A 12,489-nucleotide genomic window follows, 5' to 3' on the forward strand; every position below is an offset into this window, starting at 1 on the left:
GGGCCACTTAAATGTTGATGACCTCTTTCATGTCTTCTGATCGGAGTTGGCCGGATCAGGTAACGGTGAAAACAAGACCTGCCTTACGACCCATCAAAATTGATACCGTTTATGTCATGAAAATATACTTTTTATTCATGTCCTAGCCCAGGGATGGCCAACCTTTTCGGCCAAAGGGTCACATGCAATTGACGACGAAATGTGCGGGTCGCTAGCCGCGAAAGGCGCAAATTTTTTTAAAGTTTGTAGATGAGTAATAGGTCAATAATATTGTTACTTGAGTATATTGCAGGTCCGCTTTATATCGCTGGGCGCAGTTTGCAAGGACTGAACTAATAGGCGCCTGGACGTATCGATATCGAACATTTTGGCCGACATCCGTCGATCATTTTGTGCCTAAGTTTCATCGCCGACGGTCTTTCTGCGAGCGCAAACGCAAAGTCGCATATTGGACGACCCTTTCTCTCGTAATTGTGAATGTAGTTAGACTCAATCTCGTTTATTAGTTCTTATTTTTTTCATTCTCGGGAAGGGGTAACAATATTAAAAGCAACAAATTGAGTAACAGCATATTTCGCGAAGCGTGAATTTTTTTATTTCAGATAAATCAACCTCAAAGTATTCTACTTTATTGTAATGTACGAATATCTACCAAAAATGTGACAGACCCAAGGACCTGCCAACGCGTCGGAACTGACATTTTAGTCATCAACATCCCAAGTGTTGCAGCCAGACTTATCAAAATTTTGGTTGGCCTTGCAAGTTCACAATCTGGGCAATCCATTTTAGATAATATAACTCAGTGCTTTTCAACCTTTTAGAGCTCCATTCGCACTTTTTTTGGAAAAATAAGTTCATTCGCACCAGTCAGCCGAAATTTAGTACACGAAAAGAAAATGAAGAAACTTATCACTTTTGTATTCGAAGAGCTTCTTGGAGGTACAGAGCTTCATTATTTTGCATTCAGCGTATCGTATTATTGACTAATCAAGCACTAAAATCATTGCAGTAGAAAAATCACAGATATCGCACTCCCGTTGTACTCAAGAAGTTCGTTGCATTTCCGGGGGTATCGTGCAGTGATTTCCTATAGTCCTGTTGCTGTATTTTGATTTAAAAGAGTCTTCTGTGTGTAAAAATAACAAGTAGATTGATTTTCTAAACTTAATAGTACGACTGAGCCGATTTTATATCTAGTCATTGTCGCGAAAATGGGAGATTTCGGTCAAAATAGCCCCATGGGTTATCTCCACAACAAGAGCCAATTTGAAAAAACCAAGGTCATATTCGGAATCAGTGCCCTTCAGAACCCCCAAAACCACTCTTACTTTGTCTGCCTAAAAAAATGTGTTTACCAGTGTTATTACTCACATAAGATTCACGATTAACACACAGTTATATCGGCCCGGGTAGCCAACGGCGGGATGGCTCTTAGGTCATTCGTACAATATTGTAAAACTGACTGAAATAATACCAAATTATATTTGCTATCCCACATATCCTTATACATAAAGACTAATAAGGTTCAACAGTCTAATTAAGCTTAAATTAGGCTGCATAAGAAATATCTTAAGACATACAGCTTGGTGGATTCGATGTTGCTCTGCAGAGGGTGTTCACTGCTCATCTGCTCAAGCTAAACCGGCAGAGTTTAGAGTATTACAAAGTTTGTAGTACAAAGGCGGTACGAACACGAACCAGGCAAACTTTTCCTGTGGATCAGCAAGCTTAGTGGAATCACCAATATGTTATATACAGGCCTATGCCTTTACGATCTAGACTTGGCCTGAGATCATCAGTCCAAGAACAGGAAAGCGTGTCTAAGCCTAAATTGTGTAGTTCGCATTACAAACAGGCCTTAGCATTGGTCAGTATATAAACTGCCCAGTGACTTAATAATTCGATGTGATGCAAGATAAATATTCATTGGATTTTATTTATAACAGCCTCTAATCCTTGGTTAGGTACACGAGTAAACAACACTTGTTAGCATTCAAATATGCCAAATGTCAACACTGGCAACAGCTAATATTACCTACATTACAATATCCATACACGGTGGATGTTTCCGAGCAATTGGGCAACTAATACCGATTCAACTCCTTCTTTTTTCCTTGCAGTGACGTAATCCTCTCGTGCGGAAATATTATCTCAAACTTTGCATTATACACGCATCGGGAGCGTTCCTCACTTGTGAACTAGAAAAGCCTAGCTACCAACAAGTTTTTAGAATTGCTTCCAAACGACAAAATTTACGGGTTCACTGTACTTAATATCGTGTTTATTTGAATTATTCCACGTCGGAAAATGTGAGAAACATGGACAATTTTCATTCGCACTCATCCGCATTTTTCATTCGCACCATTCGCACCACGCTTGCCGTTCGCACTCATCCGGATTTTTCATTCGCATCGTTCGCACCACGCTCGTCATTCGCACTGAAATTTTTTTCATTTGCACTAGTGCGAACCGTCACACAGGTTGAAAAGCACTGATATAACTAATTTCGAAAATTACCTCGCGGGCCACGGGTTTCCACCCCTGTCCCAGCCTCTTAAGGTCCGAAAGCATTCAAAATTACCAAATGAATTCCGTCAATAATATTGTTACTTGGACATATTGCGGGTCGCCTCTGTGTACCGCTGGGCTCAGTTTCCCAGGACAGGACTATTTAACGCCTGGACATAGAAATGCCGTAAATTTCGGTCAACAAGCTTCTTTTCTGCGAAGGATTCGTCGCCGTCTATCTTTTTGCGAGCGCATACGCGTAGTCGCATGTAGGACGACACGTTCTATCATAATTGGGAATAAATTTATATTTTTCATTTTCAGACGAGGTTACCAATAGGGATGGTGTGAACGGGAGGTTCACGTTCGCGTTCTGTGTGTAAACCGCAGAAATTCGGAGTACCGCGTTTGGAAACGAACCTTGGTAGGTTCTGCACTGTGAACCTTTTTCATCTATATTTCAATCTTAACGTGATTATAACATTTTTGGTTAAGATTATTTGCATTTCAACTTCGAACCACTCTCCGCAGGAAACTGGCAGCATGAATAGCTGAGCTTGAACCTTGCCAATTTCATAATTTAGATAAGTTTGCTAGAAATATTTAGCTTTTCGTTGGTGCATATTTAGTGACTCTCTGCTGGGAGATTTGCCCGCAGTCACACATTAGCAAGAACGAAATACATTATATGTATACACATAGTCGGTCAATTTTCATGTTATAGACATTAACGACATTGATGCAGCGAATGCATCGTTGTCCGATGTAAAAAAATTCTTAAAAAGCGTACGGGATCTATATTGATTTGATGTGATTATTATATCATAAAAACCAAATTCGTCAGATTGGCCCGTTGGCTACTGTATAACTTGTTTTTGCAGTAATATATGTCGCACCCAAAGAAAACGGGTTTTAGCTGTTATCAATATCAATGTAACAATATTCTGACCAGTGACCTTCACCATGCCTTAAGAATACATTGTGCGATCCAGCCCAAACCGTCAAGGCATAGTCGAATTTTATATTCCCTTGGAAGTCCTCGTCGAGATTGTCGGCAAAGCGACGAAAGATATTCATTTTATGGAATAAGTATAGCATTTGATTGCTCCAGTCGATAGATTTGGTGACGTTTTAACAGTCAGCATGTACTTCAGCATTGTGGCCTGTGTCGTCGGAAACGTAGGGTACGAATTAGCAATTTGACGTCACATGACGTCATAGGTTCACGTTCGCGTTCACACACAACCTTCCAAAAAAGTTCGCATTCACAAGAACCAGACAGAGACTTTCGGGGGGCTCGCAGCATCTCTAGTTTCCTAGAAGCAAGAAATCGCATGACAATAGATCGCTCGATGCGCGGAGAGATATTTTAAAGCAAACATATCTACGGTGAAATAAATTATACTTTATAGTAATACGAAAATTCACGGAAAATTTGGCTGGCCCCTAGACACGGCGATGCGTCGTAAATGATAATATAGTTATCCTCATACCAACTGTCGCGGACAGGCTAATTTTTGGCTGGCCTTGCAAGTTCATAATAAATTGCCTGAACTAGGGCTATTGATTTTTTGATAATATACCTATTTCCAAAATGCCTCGCGGGCCACACAAAATCCTCTCCCGGGCCACGTGTCACGGTTGTCGACCCCTGATGTAGAGGTAATTAGTCACGCACAACATCGGAGTATGATATGTCATTAGGAAGTCTATACAGGTCGTATTATATTTCTCTTTGAATATCTATCGATTCACCAACCTGCCAACATCAAAAACGGCATCACTATTCCTCCAATGCTTCCACCTATCGACGCCACCCCGATCGATGTACTTCGAACTAGAGTTGGAGAGATTTCCCCTCCGATCACATATATCAGACTGTAAGTTGTCGTCACAGCCGTTTTGCCAAGTAGTACAAGAATGGTCACCACAATTGGATTCACTGAAAACCCACAAGCATGACGCGAAGACGTGAACGCTATTTGTTCCTAGATTCTAGAGAAGTAGGCCTACAACAAGTCCATTATAATGCTTAGGCCTATACATGAAGCCAATACATATTAACCATCTTGCGATACAAGACCGCATACTATTTCGTAAATGCAATACATAAATCTGATAATCTGATTCCATTGCTGTTGTTTCCGAAAATATTTTTTGACTGCAACTGCTGAAAAGGTTTCCCGAGACATGAGCAATGAGCATGCGACACAATGGACAACGACAGTTGAGCGTGGGGCTCTTTAGCATGCGTTACTTCAGCATGTAGCTTTATAACCTAAAAACTAACCCTAACCCGAAACTTAACCCTTAAATTAACCGTTAAGCCCCTAAATTAACCCTTAAATTAACTTGTTCTTAACCCAACCCTAAACCGTGATTTAACCCACATGCTCCTATGTCGCATACCCAATTGTCGCATGCTATAATGTCACATGCTCATATGTCCACGCATCGTATATAATATGACAAATCTCTATATATACTATAGTATATGCGACATTACTCGGAACAATACGGACATTGTAACTGCAGGAACTAATCGCTTTTGTTTGTTTCATTGTTAATTTCGAACAGGCGTAAGAGGAAAATCTTTCCTGCGAATCATTCTCTGCAATGCCAAATGAGCTCAGTCTTGCATTGATACATATGATAACGTGGGATTTATTGAAGACGTTGATAAATATAAGTCATGAGGAATTTATATATCGCTAGCGCAGTGGTCGGGAACCTTTTTTGTCCGAAGAGCCATATTGGCCCTATTTTTTCCATCTCAACTCCCAAAGAGCCATACATGCCAATCAACTGTGACGTCACAATTGAAAATTCATGACGTCATGGTAGCTCTAATTAGAACTCACTATATGGGATTCCTCGTGTGTGCCATATTTTCTCTGTAAAATCTGATATATATTGTTCGAAAATAAAGCTCGAAACGAGAGGTAAGGCACTGACTGGCCAAGCCTCGCCATTGATAACGCAATCCATCGTAAGTAGCATAGAAAATGATATTAATCGAATGTAACTGTCACAATGATTCGGAAAATCTTAGCACTTATCGACTTCTCAATTCTCAAAGTATTCGGTGGTAACATAACGTTGCGATACACGCCTACATTTTATCGCCATCAGTACTACACAGAGCTTTACTTACCAATCAAGAACGTGGACATGGACAGCTATGGCGTTGTTTGTAATTCGAGTTTGTAATTATGAATGCTACATTCACAACAGTTCATTTCGCGCCGTAGATCAGGAAGACAATGTGTATTTGAAAACTGGATCTTGAAATGGGCGTCGACATGTATGCTATGCTCTTTGATTAAATCAACGTACCGCACAATTAAAGATTTCGAGTCGAGTACATAGAATTCGCGAGTGCCATTGGCCATCAGCGTGACAGCAATTTAAATTTGAGGATTTTGAAAAGAGGTGGTCCGAGCTCCTAAACCTTTACCTCTCAAAGACATGTTCGTACTGCCAAAAGACAAATTATTCTGGCCGTGATGAAAATTTACCAACAAATCGCTGCAATATTGATCAATTCAGTACAAAAATAAATATTTGGCAAAGAGCCATATCTTATACCCAAAAGAGCCATATATGGCTCGCGAGCCATAGGTTCCCGACCACTGCGCTAGCGTAACATGCTTCAGCACAGCTTTCGCATTTTATTTTCATATTAGTTTCACGCATCCTTGATTTAACTTGTACTACGCAACTTTTGACACGAACGCTAATAGGCGACTATCAAATCGCATCTTAATATACTGAAATGAAATGATTTCCAAACCTGTTTTCAAAAATGGAGAAATCGCACAACACATTCCCGCAATCAAGTATAGCATGGAGATCGAGCGTATTCGGCCAAACATTCGGGGCAACTTATAAGCCAAAAAATTTGACGGGAGCTCTGCTGCTCCAGTGAACAATACGTTCAGATGTAGATTGCCGCTTAGATAGGCCGGGTAGAATGATATTGCGTAATAAATCATGTTTGTTGTAAGCCTGTAAGATGATCAAATCTGTATCAATTTCAATAAGATATACCGGAGTTTACTACAGAGTAGGAATCTCAAACTACAGGTCGTTTGCATGGACCACTAGGGTCGTTCAAATTTGGAAAATTGTCAGGAAACTTCAATGCTTGTGACCAAAATGATGGTTGAGTACATAAAAACACTTTTATGAGCAATTTTGGTCATCTTCATCGTGATCTTCTATCCCCGAAAACCCCCCAAAGATCCACGGGGCAATTCTCCTTATTACTGGATATGTAATGTTGACCACGTCACCGGTTTATAGCTTTTGTGACGTTATCAGTTGAAAACGGCCGTGTAGAGATAATATATTGCAATAAAATAGCCATGTTTTCAAAATTGTACTTGAATGCAGTCCTATAAAGGCCGCATGCACATCGATTTCACTCTGCACAACCTGTCTATCATGCTCGTGGGAATCATGTATTGGTTGCATCATTGACATCGGCTTGATTTGGATCGTACATTGAAGAAACGCCGTTGGGTTGCAATTCGTGAACAAATACTGATATTCCCTGCTAGTTTTCAGCCATAAGGTATTATTCAAAGGTATGCAATGTCAGTAATACTTTTCTCAACTTCTAATCATCTGTATAACACCGAGTTATCATATTTTATGGTAGACTGCAATTTAGTTGCAGAATAATGTCTGAAACAAAGTGGATATGGGTTTTGCGGCCCAACCATGAACAAGATTCAGGTCTGCCCACTATTTGGTCAGATATTCTGGTCACTATTCGGTCGGATATTTATCTGAGTGCATTAGTCACTCCAAGCTACCGACTCTAGATGAGGTTCTACTACATCCGCCATATCTGAAACAAAATTGCCCCGAAACTACTACAACGCAGGACTGTGTCCTTCGAACTGTTGAAAAGGTTGCCAACGTATGGAATATGACAAGAATACCTTTAAGGAAAGCGCTGAACATTGTGTTGATGCATTGTTTCAGGCATTCTTCTTCAACTAAATTGCAGTCTACCATGAAATATGATAACTCGGTATTTTACAGATGATTCATATTGCAATGAACCCGACTATTTTCGGCTAACACTCGTCAAGGGTAATCGTCAGCAACTAGCTTTTGTTCGGTACATCGCGCTAAGAAACAGGGCATAGTATGGTATGGAAGTATGGTATCATGTCGAATGAAATTTCGGCATGGAATATGGATATGTTCAGTAGCATTGGGATCAAGTCACTACCTTCGAATCACAAGCCAATTCGAATGAGCAATGTTCCTTCTAAGCTGCGCAAATGCGCAAATGCGCAGTGCTGACACTGTCTCTGAGCACAGAAAATCTAAGTTGCGCACAAAAAATCCGAATTGTGGACCTTTTTTCTGGTGGTTACACAGTTGTCCTGGGGTCCGCGCAGTGTGTTGGTGAGTGTGCGCAGACTCGTCAAAAATAAGAGGGAGCATTGGTCATGAGTCAAGTCACAAGGTAATGCCAAATTTTCGAAATTCGAAACATTATTCAAGCCGTGGCATTTTGCAAGATGATTGAATTACAGATTGCTTCACAATTAATTGAGTGAACCGAATATTGAGTTAATGACACCTTCAACGGAAAATTCTATGTCTCACATATATGTAGAACTACTAGCTACTATAACTACTAACTCTTCGCCAAATAGATGATGGAATATCACAGGGCTCTTCAACCGGGTGTATCGTAGGCTACACCCTATATCGGTATCATTATCGATTCTTGGGCGTCTGCACCAATATCAAGTCGTTACTATAAGAAATCGTTCAAAGTTATTTGAAGGATCGTTTTGGAGGGTTGGATAGAGGGTGTTTAGGATGTGCGGGATGAAGACTCGGAATTATTCAGAGGTGGGGAATGAAGGAAAGAAGGTTGGTGCACTAATCCAGGACATGACAATCCTGGTGGGAACTAATCCGGTAACTGCTTCGCCGGAGTTGTTGTTGTCCAAAAATGATATTTTTTTAAATATTTCTGTAGTGGTAATTTTAAATCATTTCTTTCTTTCCCTCCCGTCTCAATAGGGACCTAAAACTGGCATAAATACAATAACGCAAACTTACCAAGATTGGCATATTACAAGGTATCGCTTACGCATGGTGGGAACCCGACATTGCGAAAAGTAAAATGCCTCCTTTTTTGAGTCGTCAACGCCTATTCGGACTTCTTCGCCCTTATTGCCGGCCTGAAAATCAAGATTTGCTTTAGAGATCAGTACTCTTTCTGAGTAACATAGTTGGCTGAAATGTGTCCATCATGTTATTCGTGCTATGGGCATTGTTCTACGACCTTTTTCGTCGTGGTACATCCTTTTAACGTTTACCCAAAATCCGTACACCCGTGACCGCATAATACACCGATTCCGTAGTACGCGTCATCCAGGGGTGTTCGACCTTTTTGCTATTCACGGCTACCTTTCGATTATACATATATAGCATACTACCGTTTTCAGCAAAGACTTGTAATGGCCTATAGGGACAGAAATATTCCAGTTAAATTGAGTACTGGGAACTTCGCACCCAGCTAGCACTTGTGGTGCTCTTTGTCATCACTGTTTTCTTAAGACATACCTTGAATTTATGAATTTCTAATTGTAGTAGCAGAACACCCTAGCATGTTAAGGACATATGCGCCAAAATCGCGATTATTCTTGTTGAAAAGATAATAGGATTAGTGTTCTCGTCGCGCCGGGTGCGAAAAATTTATCCGTGAAGGAATTCAGTCGATAATATTGGTAGTTTCACATATTACTGTAAAGTATTTATCTATGCTCAACCCACGTGATCGGATTAATCGGTAGAGCTGATGTAAGGGGTGTCTTCGAAAAATTTGGCCACAAAATTAATGATGATGCATCTTCCGGTTTTTAGGAATCATTTTGTTGCGTGTTGTTATTCCTTGACCTCCCATCATAATTGTCGGTATAGTCAAAATATATTGGAATCGCCTAAATGTACCAGAAAAACTTCATTCGAGAGACACACACGATTCCAGCTTGGTATTTATTTATGGGGCTCATCATTTTCCACTGCAGTTCGCATTTCTACGGTATGGCCGATTGCAAGGACACTATTATATCAAAAATAAAAACTCTATGTCGCACTGAGCGTGAAGAAATTTTTTTGATTAGAAATAAAATCTCTGAAATATTTTAGTACCAATCCAAATTGCATATTGACGACACGTGTAATTTAAATATGTGGGAAAGATCGCATAGGCTAATGATTGTTTTACGATACATGCAATGATACGTTCGCAGGTTGGCCACCCCGTGCCTAATCGAAATGCGGATGAGCAAGACTGCAAAGTATAGGAAATGCTAAATAGTGATCATGGTTCGAGGTTACCGGACCACCATCTAACTCAGTAGTTCTCAACGTCTACCCCCAGGCTATGCCCCTGCAATTTTGGACCGTGCGCTATTTATAAGCATCCGACAAGAACTACCAATTCGATATGTAGGAACTATCTTGTTGAATTCCTCGATAATTATCGTGGATGGATATCGCAAGCTGAACGCAAGCTGTGAACTTGATCATGTTCTACCTCAAAATGAACCAATTAGTCCATTAACGACAGTTAAATGATGAGCATAGAAACATCAGTAATAGAATATAATTTGCAAGCTACTTACAGTTGATATATTTGAACATGGTACGATATTGCACATCTGGTCTACCTCTTTTGGAGCATGAGGTTGCCTATATCTATTGAGATAGCTAGTCATCGGTCAATTGTAATGCGGATTTGGTACTCCCCAGTACACCCCACCCGAGTGGTACACCCTTTAAAAATTATGGTACACCTTTTTGACGGGGGTGTCAAACATACTGCCTGCGGTCCGTATCCGGCCCGCCAGACGTACCATCCAGCCCCCCGATGCGATTCCGAAAAGTGGCTGTATTATCAAGCACTTTTGTAACAAATGTTGAGATCTTTACTTGGAAATAAGTCTATTAGATAATCCCTGAAGACAGCAAATGTCGAGTATGAGCATAGGCCGCATTTTAACCACCCGACAGTGGCGCTGCATTTACGCTGTAGTCACAATTAGCAACAACTCGTGCCATTGACACCCAATTCCGAGAAGGCAAAAAAGTACACAGTGAGTTCACAGTCGTATGGAAAAATGTAATAAAAAGTAGTTATTCTCAGACGTCAAAACGTCAGTTACAAACCGGTAAAGGATGGTGATGTGGAAAATATATTAATTACATAAATATAATTTAAATATCGGTTTGATTGGCTGTTTGTAGTATCAATGGTGTTTGTCGACTGCAATGGTCATTTCCGCCAAACCGATATCCTTGTATTTGATTCCGTAAATGCCGACTTGTACCACGACCCACTTCTGGGGTTTTTATAAGACACCGTTAACACGTAGGGTGCATTTAAAACAAATGGTTGTTTAAAACATGTATTAAAAATCGTTTTGAACAAAGGTATTTTTGAAAAAAACAAAAATGTGTTTTTTCAAGTTGTATAATTATGCCATAATGGTATAAATACTTATCAAAACGTGTTGTATGAGCCTACGGACGATCACCACGCGATATAGCCAAGGTATACGATATGGGATGGTTGGTACCCTCAAATAGTCGGTTCACCAGCTATAGTACGTTGATATTTTGTCAAAGGAGCTATATTTACTCTATATTTTCAATAGTCAATGCTGATCCACTAGTCACAAACTACGTCCCAATTGAATTTTCCTGATGTCATGGCTCAGAAGAAGAAAAAAACAATAAAAACGTGTTTGAAACAAGAGCCTTGTTTTAAACATGTTTGTTTTAAATTTATTTTTGTTTGCAACCATACTTACACGGATGGATGAGCAATCCTTTTTCACTATGAACTTAACAGCGAAACCCGAATCGCGATATAATAAATGAACCAAATTTCAACGTTTTCGTTTATGGTTTAATCGCTTGTATAGCGATTCAAACAACTATTCTACCGGCCAATCATCGTAATTTTGCCAATTCCATCGTTTGCGAATAAAGGTGTTGATATGGCCCGTGGTGTACTGTAATATATCATCATTGGGGTAAGTTTTTGTTGCACTAAAATCGTTATAAAGTTGCACTTCATTTTAACAGAAGTTTCAGTGTAAAGTTGCATTTATATATTTTCTTGAATTATTAGGGTTTGAGATACTCAAAAGGCTCTGTTGAATGACCAAACAGCTTCAGATTTGCATGGTGTCTGCTTGCTCCTTTTCTTTCTTCGCTATCTAATCGTTAATGCATACGTTTTTGTGTTCTTTAGGTTTAAAACCTACATGGCAGCAGGGCTGCAGAGCTGTCAAATTTGATACTTTCTCATTTCACGGACGTCCTGGTGAGACCGCCGAAAATTACACTTTTTGCGGTACACAGCCAGAAAATAACGCAAATGCCAAAATAATTATCCGCAGAACTCCACGCAGCAAAGCGATAACCCGTATAATGAAAGTCAAATACAGCACCCAAGATCTACAAACTTGCACCAAGACATTGTAGGAAAACTTAGTGTTGGCGACTTTAACAAAATGAATTGCCTGAAAAGGTGTCCCAGTGATAAAGGAGCTTTTGGCTGTCTCGCATGGGCATCCGTCAAGGAGGGGAGGACCTCAAATTCAAACGACAGTGAATCTATCATGCTCGAGCGGGTAACAAGATTATTGTAAGCAGCACTTGAGCGAACTGACCAAAGCACAATCAAACGGTTTTATATAGAAAGCGACATGAAAATAAGAGGAAGCACTGTACGCTTCGATGACCACAGTGGTGTCACCTCATGGTGTTGCCACAGAGCCCCTCCAGAAGCGGGCACTTAGGCTGGTAACGTTGCGGAGGCCGAGTGTGACGTCGTGGTCTTCCTCGCGGCTTTGGTTGAGCTACTAGAACTGGCATGGAGAGGTCAACGTGCGCCGGTTTCAAACAGTCGATAGAAATCGTTTCTTCGCTTCC

General features: G+C 40.3%; 1 protein-coding gene across 2 annotated transcripts in view; it reads right to left on the reverse strand.

Annotated features, from left to right (window-relative positions):
- Window positions 1–12,489, reverse strand: part of LOC145439840 (organic cation transporter protein-like) — a 63,675-nt gene that overhangs the window by 1,260 nt on the left and 49,926 nt on the right. The window contains exons 7-9 of one of the 2 annotated variants that reach the window (XM_080317480.1): window positions 8,602–8,723; window positions 6,302–6,516; window positions 4,268–4,450 (exon numbers count right to left, since the gene is read on the reverse strand). In XM_080317480.1, the coding sequence (XP_080173606.1) occupies window positions 4,268–4,450; window positions 6,302–6,516; window positions 8,602–8,723 (520 nt within the window). The remainder of the gene's footprint in view (window positions 1–4,267; window positions 4,451–6,301; window positions 6,517–8,601; window positions 8,724–12,489) is intronic. The other variant, XM_080317479.1, reaches the window with a different exon arrangement.

The sequence above is a fragment of the Botryllus schlosseri genome, chromosome 5 (assembly GCF_051294905.1).
Source record: "Botryllus schlosseri isolate E-star chromosome 5, Bs_hap1, whole genome shotgun sequence".
NCBI lineage: Eukaryota > Metazoa > Chordata > Ascidiacea > Stolidobranchia > Styelidae > Botryllus > Botryllus schlosseri.